This window comes from Callorhinus ursinus, unplaced genomic scaffold (assembly GCF_003265705.2).
Source record: "Callorhinus ursinus isolate GAN/ISIS: 27379988/994484 unplaced genomic scaffold, GSC_fseal_2.0 scaffold21, whole genome shotgun sequence".
NCBI lineage: Eukaryota > Metazoa > Chordata > Mammalia > Carnivora > Otariidae > Callorhinus > Callorhinus ursinus.
This window is the reverse complement of record NW_027397083.1, coordinates 7,285,372-7,302,656: the sequence shown is the minus strand read 5'-3', so window position 1 is coordinate 7,302,656 and position 17,285 is coordinate 7,285,372. Positions and strand designations below refer to the sequence as shown.

Sequence of the window (17,285 nt, the reverse complement as noted above, 5' to 3'; positions counted from 1 at the left end):
GGATATACATCCTCTACCCCAGAGGTCCCTTAATGTTCCTTTTACCCTTTTTTTTTTTCGCCTTCATAGATGGAATCATAACAGCTTGTATGCTTTTATGTCAGGCTTTTTTCACTCAGCATAATGTCTGGGAGATTTGTCCATGTTTTGAATATATCGGTAGTTCTTTTTTATTGTTATTTAGTATTCCATTATATGAATATACCTCCGTTTACTTATTCTCTTGTAGATCAGTGTTTGGGCATGTTTACCTATTACACATAAGTAAAGCTACCGTGAACATTCTTTTGATAGACATGATGCGTTCATACCTCTTGGGAATTGCTAGGTCACAGGGTAGGCATGTGTTTAGTTCTGGACATAATGCCAAATAGCTTTTTTTTCAAAATGATTGTATCAATTTACAGTGCCACCAGCAATGTATGAAAGTTCCAGTTGCTCCACAACCTTGTCAAAACTTGGTATTGCAGTCTTTTAAATTTTAGCCACTGTGGTGGGTATTCCGTCTTAAATTTGAATCACTAGTGTTGCTTCATCTTTTACATCATAGTATTACACAGGTCCTCTGGTGTATAACTGGTGGGTCCTAACTATGCTTGGTTCTTCATTGCAGCTCTTAACCTAAACTGTTTTTTTTCTTTTCTCAGTTGTCACAGGTGGTACTGATGGAATTGGAAAATCATATGCAGAAGAGGTAGGTAATTTTCAAGATCTTTTTTTTTGTATAAAAATAAAAGAACAAATACAGGATGATCTCTTACAGTTGCTTTGATTGTTGAAGTTAAAAACAAATATAGTGTTATATAGTACAATAGATATGCTTTATTTCTAATCAGAAACACCACACTTGCTCAAAGACAATCTTAAAATAAATTTTTGTGCAAAAATGAGTATAAAACTTTCTATCCCAGTACATTGGAATTGGGGAAAATGTAGCATAGTTTTATTTTATATTGTGTAATTATGGACAGTCCTTAGTTTTAAAGTCAGTTGTTTTGAACTATTTTCCAAAAGGTGGCTGTATTATTATGGAATAGTTTTATTTCCAGCCTAGTCCATGGCATCGTTTTTTAAATAAGACTATAATTAACAAAAAGATATTGATGGACATGGGCAAAAGGTAACATCATGAAAGCATAGGGACCATGGTAGTTTGAGGACCATTGTACAAAGCAGGAGCACTGCGTAGTACTCTTTTAAGGCAAGCTTCCCTGCCCTCTGGTTCTGTTGAGGGACCACAGCTTATGATACTGCCCAGTTGTGATGACAATCTTGGCAGATCCACTGGATTTCTCATTTGTCATTTCCAACAGAGGATCTTTTTAAATCTTCCTTGGTTGCCAGTCTTTCAGTCTTTATGTATCCAGTCCAAAACAAAATTTTTTTTTTAAAACAAAATATTTTTTAAAGCTGACTTTTAAATTATAGAAGTAATAGATACCTATGATTTTATTTCTTTATTTATGAAAGATTATTTATTTTAGAGAAAGAGTGCGAGCATGAATGGGAGGGGCAGAGGGAGAAAAAGAGACAATCTCAAGCAGATTCTGCGTGCAGGGCTCAATCTCATGACCCTAAGATCACGACCTGAGCCGAAACCGAGTCAGACACTTAACCAGCTATGCCACCCAGATGCCCCAGTGCTTATGATTTTAAAAACTAAAGCAGTGTAGATGGGTACAAAATGAAAATAAAAGTTTTACTCCTTCTGAGACCCTTTGACATTTATATACTGGCTTGATTCAGAAAGATAGCCCTTTGGGGGAATCCTTTTGTAAAGTCTTCATTTTGGATTGTCCATTCATTATAACTTAGGTTTATTGTTTTTTTTTTTTTAGTTGGGTTTACCATATTATCAGGTTTTCTTAAAATGAGAATATATCTGATTTCTGTTTTTAAATGCAAGTACAGGTGTGATTCAACTGCTTGGTGTTTTTTATTGTTTCAGTTAGCGAAACATGGAATGAAGGTTGTCCTTATCAGCAGATCACAGGATAAACTGAATCAAGTTTCCAGTGAAATAAGTAAGTTTTTCACACACCCTCTTCTTTCATATTTACGAAAGGAATACAGCTAATCTAAGCTGAATGTTTTCAAGTAGGTATCTAGCACTGACATATTTATTTATAGTTCAGAAAGCTTCTTATGTTGTTAAAAGGGATGCTCTATTTTTATTTATTTATTTATTTTTAAGATTTTATTTATTTATTTGACAGAGAGAGACACAGTGAGAGAGGGAACACAAGCAGGGGCAGAGGGAGAGGGAGAAGCAGGCTTCCCGCAGAGCAGGCAGCCCGCTGCTGGGCTCAATCCCAGGACCCTGGGATCATGACCTGAGCCGAAGGCAGACGCTTAATGACTGAGCCACCCAGGCGCCCCAAAAGGGATGCTTTAAAATGGGTCATCATTTTTTTTTCAAATTAATATGGAACTGTTAAAATTTCCTTAAAATGTCTTTTTCTGACTCAGTTGTTGTTAGGAGCCAGATTCTCTGATTATTTTATCATGTTCTACTTAAACACCTGAATTCCTTTTCTGTTGCTTTATTTCAGTATTCTTGCATTTTCTTTTCACTCTTTGACATCATTGCCTCTAAATGTAATCATATATAATTGAAGAAAAATACAGAAGGCAGTCTATCTACATATGAGAGGGAATCTTTTGAGCTTTCTTCTTAGGCAGCTATGCTTGAGACCTGAATTACTGTATAGCAAAGATTCTTAACTCATGTCTAATTAACCAACCCGATGGATAAAGCAGTGCTGTCCGTTTCCTGGGTAGAACACACTGACTGCTGTTCCCAGCGTGCTGACTGTTCGCGGCTGGTCGGGTTCTCAGTGTGACGCTTTTGTGCTTTTAGTCCCCCAAGTCACCTTATTGGCTTTAAGAGTCAGCTATGCTGAGTGCATTTATTATTTAATATTCCACACACTGATGCAGTATTTGTGTAAAGAGGGGGAGTTATTTCTACAAAAACGAAGTTGAATGCTCTGAAAAAACTGAGAAAAGCAAGTTCTTTCAGAAATTGGCTGTCAAATTAGTGGTGAACAAGACAAATGTAAAATAATTGGAAAAAATGATAAAAAGTAAGAAATTTGCTCTCCGATTGTTTCGTATGTGTTGAAATTTTTGCTGCACTTCAAAAGAACTAGACCTGCAATCATAAATGACGCATTATGGGCGTGGGTGAGACAGGAAAGTCTGGAATACCAGTCAGCAGATCTAAACTCAAATGTAAGGCAGGGATCCTACCCAGAGGACTGGTGAATGAATTACACGTATGCAAGGTTTAAATTAAATAAAATGGTTACAATGTGTATTTGTCGTTTTCTAGGATTCCTGCTTTAACTTCTATGAGTAGCCAACTAATAAACTGCTCCAATTCTTTCAGATGAGAGAGGATTTCTACTGCATTTTTTTTTCAGCTTTACTGAGATATCTCAACTGATGTATAATACTGTGTAAGCTGAAGGCGTACCACATACTATATTTTATTATTAACATTACTACCTACTATTAACATTTATATGGTACTTTATTATTTATTCCCTCACATGTATTATCCTCTTTTATCTTTCAGACATCCTTGTGAGGTATATATTTTTGTTATTGTTTCTTTCCAGGCCGTAACTGGTTCTTCTGGACAGATTACATATAAATGCACCTAATCTTTATGTAAAAAACAGATCCTTATAGATACTAATATTAAGTATGTTAAATTTTTTTTTTCTTAAACCCTGTTGCTGTCATAGATCTTTACATCTTTGGCATTTAAGGATTTTAACTTTCAAGTTTTGAATTATATAAACACAACCCTGAAGGTCCAAGACATACAGTATTTTGCAGTTTGGCTAAGGTGGGAATTTGAATGAAACCATGGCACTAATGAGCCTGAGGCAGTTAACTTAGATAGTAGTTGAACTTCACGTGTTGCCTGGATCTTAACACTGTTTCTTTCTTAGTTCCCTGTGCTCGTGTATATAATTTAACTCTTACAGTGATAAAAATGTTGGGTTTGTGCCTTTGTAGATAAAATTGGCTGTTAATGAAAGCATTTCCTAATTGCTGGAAGTAAAGGTTCATAGGTGAAAAATAGAACCTTTGATGAAATGGAATGTTGAATTTTGAAATGCTGTGATCTGAACAAACCACCATCTACTTGATCCCAAGACAAGTAAAAGCTACCTCATGACAGTCTTTTAGAAAGTGCTCCAGCCTGTACAAAAAATTGCTCAACAAGCCAGAAGTATACTTTAATGATATTTGAGAATTTATTCACTTGTGATAGGAGGTGACATATGACTGTGGGCAGAGATGCCATTTTGGATAAAGACGGGATCCTGTTCAAACATTTTCATGAAGGCACAGATGGTGATGCACTGAATTGACCTTTATTATGTTTTCCTGGGCATCATATAAATTTAATGAGAAAGGTGGTATCAGCAGACCAGGTCGTTGGTTCTACACTGAAGAAATACAAAGGAGATTATATACACCTGTACAGGTTTTCAGCTCAGATGTAAATCATCTCTCTGGCAGGATAGTGTTTTGATGAACATCTATTCCAGGAGAAGGAAGGACCAGAATTTAATGTTGACAGAAGCAGACTAACTCTGTTTATGCCTTCAACATATCTTTATTGAATGCCTGTGCACCAGGTCCTATGCTAGATAGTCCGCATACAGTGGTGAGCATGACAGAGGCACTCCTTGTTCCATGGAACTTACACGCTAGTGGAGGAGACAGAGAAAAAAAAAAGGTAGAAAAGCAAAAAATGAAACAAAGCAAATCAGACAAATAAATAATTGCAGTTTGTAATAGTGCCATGAAAGAAACAAACGAGAGAACATGGAGAAGTTCTCATTTTGTAGCAATGTGGTGAATTTTATGACTGACAGGATGTTAAAGGGCCAGACTAATAACCTCTTGCCCATATAATGGCACTCCAGTTATGCAGCTGGAGCCTTAGGTGATGAGAGTATCCACTGGGCCCTCTTAGGGGGTGTAGTGGTGGAGGGATTGTGTGTGCAAGTTGCACATGATAAATCCACTCCAGCATTTCTTAATGAGCCTTTGAATCCCTGCCACTACATTACGCCAGGAAGTTGTGGCCTCCCAAACTTACTAAATGGAGGGCCGTCATGGAGTCCAAGTTGCCGTCAGCCAACCAAGTTAACTAACTCTTAGAGCCCCTTCCAGTTGTATAAGCGAAATCTCTGGTAAGTGATTCATATTTTAAAAACTATCCCAGTCTGGCATTGTATTATGTTTCCCTTGGCCTAGCACTCTTAGAATCATTCTCACGTAGATTTCCTAGGTATCTGCCAATACAAATTAGCAAACTTTTGCAATTATTTTTGTGTGTCAGTTATTACTTTATGGATCTGACTTTATACTTGTTCCTCAAAGAATGCTATGATCTTACCCTGTTATGACTAGCAGTAAGGGGTGGTCTCATTGGGTCTTGAGGAGAAGAGGAATTCTCTTGGAAGGAAACTGCCCTTAGAGTTACCATGACGTTATGCAGGTTCTTCAATCCCGGGAAAGCTAATCTCTTCCGACACAGGAGAGCAAGCTATTTCTCTTTGCACTGGCCAAGGGAGGCTCAGAATAGCTCAGGGGTTCAAGATCCTTGGCTTCAGTTGAGTCCACACAGATAGCCCCATCCCAAGTCTCATTCAGTGTTTTCACTTTCATACATGAGACATGGTGAATCTGTGGAGTTCAGCTTACACATTGTAATTCTGCACCTGGCACAGTTAAATCTGATGTTAGCAAGGGGAGCCCTGTGGCTGTAAAACAGAGGTTTTTATTAGGGCTGCCATAGAAGTTCTCTGGTTCTCTGTTCATAAATGGGAGCTGAAAGTTTAAAGACCTAAGTTTGTCATTTTCTTTCTGTAAATGCTCCAGTGCATTCAGAAGAAGCTATGCCATACCACAATCTTTGTATTCATCATTTCTGCCCAACTCAAATGTGACAGCCACTTGGTCCCTTAAGGCACTTCTTCAGTAGATACTTTATTATAATCAGCAGCCAGCATTAATTTGATTAATGGTGATGCAACTGCATTATGGATCAAATCAAACCAATATCAAAGTCCTTTGAGGTCTGTTTTTGGGGATCCCACTGCTGATACCAATTTCTCTATCAGTCAGACTTGACTCAAGAAACAGAAGTCAGGCAAGTTAGTTTAGGCTAACTTTTCGTTTCTTTTCTTTTCTTTTTTTTAAAGATTTTATTTATTTATTTGACAGAGAGAGACACAGCGAGAGAGGGAACACAAGCAGGGGGAGTGGGAGAGGGAAGCAGGCTTCCCGCCAAGCAGGGAACCCGATGTAGGCCTCGATCCCAGGGGGACCACGACCCAAGCCAAAGGCAGACACTTAATGACTGAGCCACCCAGGGGTCCCTAACTTGTCTTTTCTAATCCAGCTCTTACATTCACTCCAGGAGGTTAAACTCATCCCTCCTTCTTTCCTATATGACTGAAGAAGAAAAGAGGAAAGGAGGGGATTGAAAAAGAAACCACATGCCAATTGAGAAAAAACAAGGACTCTTCTGGGCTCCTGTCACCTTCTGACTCTCCACTGTCATTATGTAAACTTGGGGATTCTATTTCTTTAGAAGCAGTTTCTTGTGAGTGTGCAGGACAACCTACTTATCAAAGTTCTTCATGAAAATTTTTAAAGGATTATATATAATTTAGTAGGGAACTAAATGTTTTGCCAACAATGGATAAGTGCTTTCTCGGGATAGATTGCTTTGATGAATTTTTGCTTCTTTGTAAGGATACCTGTCACCCATTGAATTAATACAAGCTGAGAGTCAACACATATATAATAAGCTTATTTTATTATCTTTGTTAGCCAGGATTATTAATATATTCAGTATCTTTGTCAGTTTTGATTTGTCAAAGAGAAAAACTAGATAATTTTTGAACTCTGAGCTAAGTTTTTACTTGCAGAAAGCACAAAGCAAAGACTAGCTTTTAGAACAACCTATTGGCTCACAAAATGTAGAGATGGTGATATTTACAGTCCATATTTGTACATGGCAGTTGGTAATTCTGATTGCATTCACTTTAATCGGCTTTGATTTAAAAAAACACACATTTCTGTCTTTGATTTAAAAAAAACAAGGGGCGTTTTGGCTTAGTCAGAAGAGCATCTGACTCTTGAGTCCAAGCCCCATGTTGGGTGTAGAGATTACTTAAATAAAACAAAAACAAAAACAAAAAAAACATAGGGTGTTTCTCTCTTTTTGTTAATTATCTCAGGGTATAAAGCTCTGGGATGGCCCTGTAATTCTGTGATCTCTTGAAATGTAAAGCTTTTAGAAATGTAAGCACTGGGTGTTACATGCAAACAATGAATCATGGAACACTACATCAAAAACTAATGATGTAATGCATTACATTAATTATACGTAATATTAATACATATTATTAATACATAAATACATTAATACATAAATTAACGTAACATAGTAAAATAAAATTAAAAAAAAAGAAATGTAAATCTTATTGGTCTGTAGTCAACAGAGGAATAGGGTTAGGTTAAAAAAAATCAGTTTCACTTTTTCAAACCTTACCTCTGATCAAATCTGTATAGTTAGATGTGGATTGGACCAAATAAGTTTGTTTCACAATTTTCTGATGCACTCTCAGCAGCATTAATGTGATGCCTTGTTATATTTAGCCTGTTTCATTTACATAAGGACAAGGTATTAGTGAACCTTTTTACTTTCATGTTTAATGAAACTAGAACCACATGATGTTAGGATCAGAGAGTTGACCTCATGCAGCCCCTAGAGTCTTATATGTTTTTCTGTCACTTCTGTAGTTACCAGAAATATTTTTATTGCCCCTACAGTTCACATAATCTAAGGTAAGGAACTACCAGGAACCAAAACCCAGCTGGTTTGCCTCTCCTGGTTTTGCCTGTGATGCCTGTAATTGTAGAGGTATCCTTGTACTTTAAGATCTCCAAATTCGTCAACGTTTCCAGAAAGTGACATTTTGTGTACTACCCATGAGACTGAGGTGTCCCACAAGCCACTGAGCAGGTGCCAGGACAGTTTCCTTGAAGCATTGTTTCTACATATTGGAGTGTAATTATTGTTCCTTACTAGTGGGCTTGTCATGCCTAATTAAATGAGATTTACCGTTAAATGAAACATTTCTGGCATGGTCATGGTTACAAATTTGTTTTATCTAATTACATCCTGGTAGGAGGAAGGATAGATTCTTATTGAGCCTATGCAAATGATTACATTGCCATGTAAGGTGAAAGAACTCAGTAAGGACATGTATACCATCTGACTATCGTGCTGATTAGTTTTGCAGACAAGGCCAATCAATATGTGTTGTATTTTCTTTTTCTTTTTCTTTTTAAATATTATGTGTTGTATTTTCTATACATTTTCCATCTTTATATTTACCTAAACAATTTAGTAGTTTATGTTCCAGTTGGTATTGCTGCATAACAGCTACCCCAAACTTATCAATGTGAAATAATAACCATGTTAGGTACTCAAAAATTCTGCTGATCAGGAGTTTTGCCAGGACCTGGGAGTACAATTCTTTTGCTTCTCATGGCATTACTGAGTTCCCTAACTGTGATACTAGCTGGTGGAGAGGCTGGTTCAAAAGATTTAAGATGGCTTCTCTCACAGGGCTGGTGCCATGGTCGGGAATGACCGGAAAGCTGGACAGAGCTGGGACTGTTGGCCGGAGTGCCTCTGCGTAGTCTCTCTAGCATGGCCAGATCAGGGTAGCTGGACTCCTCACAGGGTAACTCTCATCCCTCACAGTGAATGGTGCAAGACGACGAAACATAAGCTGATGTCTTTTTGTGACCTACTCTCAGAACTCACGTAGTGTTACTTTTGCTGTATTCTATCGGTCAAAGCAGACATGAGCCTGCCGAGATCCAAGGTGAGAGGAATATTCTCCACCTCTTGATGGAGGAGTGACGTGGTAACATTGGAAAAGAGTGTGTGGGAAGGGAGATATTTTTGGAAAATAAAATCTGGATCTGGAAAATAACGGTCAGCCACAGTTTATAAGCTATATTAAGGTTTTTCAGGGAATATTTTTCTCAGTTTCTGGGGGATCAGTTGGTGCAACATACCATTCAAAGAGTGCTTCATTCCAGTTTGCCCAAGGACAGCCAGCCACAAAGGGGTGGGGGAGTAAAAAATTAAGAAGAAAGAAAAACATTTTCTCGAAACCCCTGTTAAGTTTCTTTCATTGATCTCATTCAGTTGCAAAATTAATTCTTCCATTGGATCTTGGGTCAAAAACATTAAAGAGTCCTATAGATACTGACTCAGTTTCCTGGTATAATCTCTCCCATAGTCGAGCTTGGTGGCAGTGTCAGGTTACACTGGGAAGGAAGTCTGACATGGGAGTTGATTGTTTACAGCATTCGTGACGGTCAAGAGTACTGAAACAGGCTTCCATCTACTGAGGCTATTATTTATGTGTTCTTTCTAAAGACTCAATTTTCTGATGTCCAGCCTAAGGGCCTCCAGCTTTTGGCAAACATGAAGGAAAAGTAGGAACCCCCTGTTAATAAGACTGATGACCTCTCATTCACTATTTACAATAATTAACAGTATCAGAATAGAATACCCTGTTTTGCTATAATATAGAGGTAATTAATGGTTTAGTCAGTGATTTTTCTCAGGGCATGAGCCTTATGGTGGACACAAACGGCATTGATAAAGCTCCAGGGACTTCTATAAAGTGTTTTAAAATTGCCACCGTTTAACCATAATCGTAGATATCATTTTGTTCATAGTCGTGTGCCAGGCTGTGCACAGGAGCATGAATACGTTTCTGTCTGTCCTGAAAAGTATACACATGTTGAATGATATTCATTATTAGTCACACCATGGCTCTGCCCATGTTATGGGCTTGATAAACAGAACAGCTCTCATAAGAGAGTTGAGCTAATTAAAGATATAGAGAATATACTACATATCTAGTTTTTTCCTAATAGCATCTCTGCTGGGTAGTGCTACCTAGTGGCCATCTGGGAAATACCAATGATAGTTCTGGTACAACATATGTCTTAATCAATTTTATTATTTTTATTATTTTTTTAAAGATTTTATTTATTTATTTGACACAGAGAGAGAGACAGCTAGAGAGAGAACACAAGCAGGGGGAGTGGGAGAGGGAGAAGCAGGCTTCCCGCTGAGCAGGGAGCCTCATGAGGGGCTTGATCCCAGGACCCTGAGATCATGACCTGAGCCAAAGGCAGACGCTTAACAACTGAGCCACCCAGGCGCCCCTTTATTATTTTTAATATTGTGGCCCAAATTTGTGAAGGCAGTAGCATAAAGAGTTGCCAGGAGACTAGTGGTTATAGCAAAATATAAGCATAAGTCACAGGTGCCCAAGACAAGAAATGATTAGAGTCGTGGTTTAAGTGACATTATATTACATATAAGTAATTCAAATAAAACATAGCCTTAAGAAACAATAATTATTAGGAAATCCAGCCTTTTTAGAAACAAGAAACTTTTGTTAAAAAACGATTCAAGGGATGACAAAAGTCAATAGAAAAGCTTAAAAAGTTAACAGGCTGTTAGAAAGTGAGAGTGTTTTGGGGAGATAAAGAACCGTTGTTGGCCAGGCTGGATACCGAAGGTACAGAATAATTTTTTTTACAACTTTCTATTACGAGAAGACTATATTATCAAAGATCAAATTTCTTCTCAACAGCTGGTTTCATACTATTTAATTCATAAGCTTTCTTTGTTGGTTTTAATATATTTTATACTTATACATATATTTAGATAAGTGAACACTTTCACCTGAACCTTAAAATGTATTAACTTTATGTTCCGTTATTACGTTGTAAGAAGATTCACCTATCACAGTGACTTTGCCATCCCAATTGGGGTTTTCTTTAAGATGCCTCCTTCTTTAACTCACTGTGATATTAGTATAGTATCTTAGGGTCAATTAAGAATCATAGAAGTTATATTTAAGTTGACAGTGCAGAGCAGTACAATCATTATTGATACCAAGTTTGTCTGAGAGATGACATTTGCAAATTTTACACAGAGGACAGGAAGAGTAATTAACATCAATGATTTGCAGCATTGTCTGAAGTTTAGAAAAGCCCATCCTTTCATAAAGACACCAACTGTCATAACTTAAAATAGTTTGTGGAAGCAATGATAATATAGCTAACTGATAAAACCTACGTAGAAAATTTAAAAGTTCAAAGAATGAAATGTTAGAAAGAAGACATATAGCCACTTTTAAAATTAAAATGGTCAAACTAGTTCTAATTGGGCCAATGTTTTACCTTAATTAAGACTTTTATGTATATCTTGGTTATCTTATATAATTCTTTGTTTATTTACCAATTATTAAAAATACTTCAAAAGTTTATTAGTGCATTTAAAATTAACTATTAGTTGCTAGCCAAATGTCTGTTTGAATTTTTTACTGTCACTGCTCGAGCTGGTCATTTCTGTGAGAATGAATTTTCTGAAATTTCTAGCATATTTTAAAGCGTTAGAAGTTTTGTCCTTGTCTGGTCATTCTTGAATTTTCTCTTCTCAGATTTAAAGGACCACTGATTAGTCTCTATAAGCCACTCAGAAGAGGCTTTTTTAAAATATAAAATGGTTGGTTGAAGGTATTGTTCAAGTTTCCTGTATCTTCATTGATTTTTCTGTCTATTTGCTCTTATCAGTTACTGTGAGGGTGGGAGTTGAAATCTCCAACTACAATTATGGATTGTCTGTTTCTTTGTGTCTATTTTTTTTGTTATTAACAAAAATAGCATTATTACAAATAGCATTAACATTTAAGGGCATTATGTTCTCTTGATGAATTCATTCCTTTATCATTATGAAATGACCTTTATTCTGGTAATATTCTCTGCACTGAAATCAACTTTGTTTATCTTTCTTTTGGTTAGTGTTAGAATGGTATATATTTTTTTCTGTCTTTTAACCTGTATGTGCTTTATATTTAAAGTGGGTTTCTTGTAGACAGCATAGATTTGGTCTTTTTTAAAAAATTCAATTTGATGACTTCTGCCTTTTAATTGGGGTTCTCAGACCATTTACGCTTAATGTTATTGTTGATAGGATTGGGTTAAGATCTACCCATTTATTCTTTGTTTTCTATTCATTTCATCTGTTCTTTGCTCACTTTTATTTTTCTGCCTATGTTTGGGATTAATAACATGTCTTTAATCATTCTATATTATTTCCTTCCTTGGCTATTGGCTGTACATCTTCTTTCTTTGTTTTTAGTGATTGCTTTAGATTTTGCAGTGTTTATCTTTAGCTTGTCATAGGCTACTGCTACTTGATGTAGAGCATGAGAACCTGACAATATACTCCCATTCCCCACTGTTTTATTTATTTCTATATGTTATGAATTGTATAACATTATTTTTGCCATAGTCAACTGTATTTTAAAGAGAATTAAATTTAGTTTTTGTTTTTTAAAGTCTTCGTTATTTATACACGTTATTATTTCTGATGCTTTTCATTCCTTTTTATGGGTACATAATTCAGTCAGGAATTTATTTTTTTCTTTCCTGTCTGAAAGACTTCCTTTTGTATCTCTTGTAGTTCTGGTCTTCTAGTGATGAATTCTCTTTGTAAGTCTGAACAAAGACTTTTAGTTCTGAATGTATTTTTTCTGGGTATAAAATTTTAGAATGACAGATTCTTTCTTCCCCTTTCAGTACTTTACTTGCTTCATTGTGTTCTGGCCTGTAGTCTTTTTGACAAGAAGTCTGCTGTCATTCCTATCTTTTGTTGTTTTTTTTTTTTTAACCACCTCGTGTAAGTCACTTATTTTTTTCTTCTCTGGTTACTTTTAAGATTCATCTTTTTATTACCAGTTTTAAGGAATTTGAGTATTTTTTCCCTTGGTGTACTTTTATTCATGTTTCTCATTTGGAGTTGACTGAGCTTAAATTTATGTGCTTATAATTTTCATTATATTTGGGAAAATTGGCGCCATCAAATATTTTTTCTATCCTTCACTCTCTTTGTAGGATTTGAGTTATACATATATTAAATGGATTAAAGTTATCTCTCAACTTACTGATGTTGTCTTCTTTCATTTTCTTTTTGGGGGAGGAATCTCTTTTTTCTTTGTGTTTCATTTTAGAGAGTGTCTTTTACTGTGCCTTCGCATTCATTAATTTTTTTTTCTCTAGTGTCTAATCTGCCATTAATCCTGTTAGTGTGTTTTTTTTTAAAAAAAACACACATTTGGGGGCGCCTGGGTGGCTCAGTCATTAAGCGTCTACCTTCAGCTCTGGTCATGATCCTAGCGTCCTGGGATCGAGCCCCCACATGGGGCTCCCTGCTCAGCGGAAAGCCTGCTTCTCCCTCTGCCCCTCCTCCTACTTATGTTCTCTCTCTCTCCCTCTTTCTCTCTCTTGTCAAGTAAATAAATAAAATCGTTTTTAAAAAATAAAATAAAAATCCAGACATTATATTTTTCTCTCAAAATGAAATTTTAGGTCATTTTTGTATCTCCCTTATCTCTTTTAAAAATGTTCACCATCTACGTTTTTGAACATACAGCAGCCCTTATTTGTGGGGGATATGTTCTAAGACACCTCCGCAATGGATGCCTGAAACTGTGGATAGTAAGTACTGAGCCCTGTACATACTATATTTTTTCTGTATATCCATCTTATGATAAAGTTCAATTTATAAATTAGGTGCAACAAGAGATTACCAACAAAAATAATAGAATAACAATTACAATTGTTATTGGAATAACAATTACAACAGTATACTCTAATAAAAATTATATGAATGTTAGTCTTTCAAAATATCTTATTGTACTGTACTCACCCTTCTTGTAATGATCGGACATGATAAAATGCCTCCATGATGATATGAATGACATAGGCATTGTGACCTAGCATTGGGCTACTGTTGACTTGCTGACAATTCATCAAGAGAATCATCTGCTTCCAGACCATAGCTGATTGTGGCTAACTGAAACCTTGGAAAGCAATGCTGTGAATAAGGGAGAATTACTGCATATGGTGTGTTCTTGCTCTTGTTTTATCCTTGTCTTTCTTGCTGTTAGTCTCATTCGTGCTCTCTCTGTCCACTGTATGGTAATTCTAGGGACTCTGTCTTCCCCACATGCTCAAGTCTGTTTCTTCAACTCGGAACTGTTGATCTCCGAGTTCCTCTCTCTTCCTTCCGGTCTAAAAAATCTGTAGGCAGTAAGTTGGGGCAGCTGTAGGCCTCACCTCATTTGTTTCCTTCTCGCGGCTATGACTGTCCTGAACACTGTATCTTGCACTGACTGAAAACCATTGTTTCTTATGTTTTGTCCGGTTTTTTCAGTTTAAGGCAATGGAGTACATCTAGTCTGTTATACCATCATGGCTGGAAACAGAAGAGCCCCATACTCCCTCCTTTTTACCCTTATAGATTTCCTGGTAAATATAATTATTATCTTTGCATGTGATTTCCTGGTAAATATAATTATTTGCACATGTCTATGAATGTTTGGTCTGCATTAGGCTTTTTTTTTTTAAGATTGTATTTATTTGTCAGAGAGAGAGAGCACAAGCAGGGGGGAGCAGCAGGCAGAGGGAGAAGCAGACTCCCCACTGAGCAAGGAGCCCGATGTGGGTCTCGATCCCAGGACCCTGGGATCATGACCTGAGCCGAAGGCAGATGCTTAACCGACTGAGCCACCCAGGCGTCCCTGCATTAGGCTTTAAAGAAAGAGCAGGACCAAACCTTTTGGATGTTTGCCCTGTGCCTGGTATGGTTAAGGGGGATGGGTCCACTTCGTAAGTGTTATTTTGGTGACCGAAGAGCTCTTGTGAAATGGCTTAGTATTCTTAATCTTGCACAGAAAGATACTCTTGAAATTTAGTTTATGTTCCAATTTTGGCACAAGTGGTTTTCTAAGCTAATGTGGCATCGCATCGCAAAGCTGTCCAACTAAACATTTTCACCAAGTGTACCTTATTGCAACTTCATTACTGTTTGTTACCAATCGTTTACTCTGCTAGAGAACAACATCTGCAATATGGGTGGATATTTTGTTAGAAATGTAGTCTACCTACCAATTAGTTGGCCCAGCCAAATTAGCATGTGTTGATCTGCATCTCCAATTAAGGCAGCTGCCGGGCTGTTGCTGTTCTACAGCTGGCATTAGCGTTAGGCGTGTGGGCGTGTGGGGAGTGTACTGCGCCATGGCCAGACACTAGCTATACCTCTTAATTAAAACATTTGCTTATGTTTGCATGGTTTCTTTAAAACAGCAAGTGGTCTTTGCAATTGGATTATTGATGGCTCAGTAACTTTTATGTAAAAAAACTTTTTTTAGTTGAGGAAATGTGGGACCAAGGTGTTCTGAAATGAGTCCCATTTAAGTAGATGATTGGTGTTTCTCCTCCCACTTGAAAACTATTACTTGTTATTCTAAGTGGATAATTGTAATTGGGGTATGGACTCCCAACTATAAAAGAATTTGTAGAAAGACATATTCTTTGGATGTATTTATAAAGTTCTTCAGCACTTTTATGTAGGGATTGCTTCCCTTTTCATCATGGAAAGTACTTTGAAAGTTTGATGGAAAAGGTTCACTTTAACTTGATTTTTCCATCAAATAAAGTTATATATTTTGTCAATTTTCCACTTTTTTTAAATCTTTTTTTTTTTTAAGATTTTATTTATTTATTTGACAGTGAGAGAGGGAACACAAGCAGGGGGAGTGGGAGAGGGAGGAGCAGGCTTCCCGCTGAGCAGGGAGCCCGCCAGATGCGAGGCTCAATCCCAGGACTCTGGGATCATGACCTGAGCCAAAGGCAGACATTTAATGACTGAGCCACCCAGGCGCCCCAATTATCCACTGTTTTAATAGTCTTGTTTTACCATTACTTCTTAAATGCAGAGTTTATGTTACATGCTACTCTTTAACTATAAATCTCTAACTACTAAGTACTAATTTAAATGACTTGGTGCTGTATCTAATACTAAAATGAAAGGGAAGATGAGTCCATTAAAATTGACAAGAAATTTCATAAATTTTGAATTGTTTTATTCCTTCACTGTTAAGAAAAACCAATAGAATTAATATCTAATGACAACAGGCTAATAGCAATAAAGAATGTTGATGTCGAATCAGCTTTCATTGTGTTTCCATTCTGTTTAATGCTGTAGTGATGTGTAAAATCTAAAATGTAATCACTCTCCAATAACTGATAAGCCACAAAATGTTAAGTGTATTCATTTTTTGGGAACACTTAGTAGAATCATATTTAGGTATGCATAGTTTAGAAAACATACCCCACATGATTTTAAAGGTCATTCCTGTTTAGGAACTACTGATAGACTAAACCCCTCACTTTTTAAATATGGAAACTAAGTCTGAGAAACCGAGTCCTATCTAGTTAATGACTGAAGTGGGCAGAGTCTTTGGCTTCTTGTGCTATGTTCTCCATTACCCCTCTGCTCTGAATTTGTGCTTTAAATATTGTAGCTGGGGAACTAAGTGATAATTTGGGGGGCCAAAACATATGTTTCACCAAAACATAATATCACAGTTACATAGCATCAAGAGTTTAAAAAACAAACTAAACTCAACTTGCATCGTGACTGTGTTTGAATGCAGGTACCTATTACAATTATTATCATTGGATCAATTTTAGGATATGTGAGCATTTTTACTAAAATGAACATATTTGTTCCTTTTCATTTTTTAAAAAATTTTTGAAAAACTTTTTAGTTGACATGCAATGCTACATTAGTTTCAGGTGTAAAACATAGTGATTCACATCTCTATACATTGTATGTTTACCACAAGTGTAACTTCCTTCTGTCACCATACAACACTATTATAATATCATGGACTGTATTCCCTATGCTGTACCTTTATTCCCATGATTTATTCATTTCATAACTGGAAGCCTGTATCTCCCACTCCCCTTCACTCATTTGCCTATCCTTCCATGACCCTTCCTTCTGGCAACCATTGGTTTGTTCTCTATATTTATAATGTTGATTCTATTTTTTTGTTTATTCCTTTACTTTGTTTTTTAGATTCCACATATGAGTGAGATCACATAGTATTTGTTTTTCTCAGTCTGACTTACTTCATTTAGTATAATATCCTTAGGTCCATCCTTGTTGTTGTAAATGGCAAGGTTTCATACCTTTTTTGGCTGTGTAATATTCAGTGTGTGTGTACCACTTCTTCTTATCCATTCATCTTTTGATGAACTCTTAAGTTGCTTCCATACCTTGGCTATTG

General features: G+C 36.6%; 1 protein-coding gene across 1 annotated transcript in view; it reads left to right on the top strand.

Annotated features, from left to right (window-relative positions):
- HSD17B12 (hydroxysteroid 17-beta dehydrogenase 12) overlaps nt 1-17,285 on the top strand; it is a 171,573-nt gene that overhangs the window by 69,287 nt on the left and 85,001 nt on the right. Inside the window, exons 2-3 of the mRNA XM_025878361.2 lie at nt 648-694; nt 1,949-2,024. Coding sequence (XP_025734146.1) covers nt 648-694; nt 1,949-2,024 — 123 coding nt within the window. The remainder of the gene's footprint in view (nt 1-647; nt 695-1,948; nt 2,025-17,285) is intronic.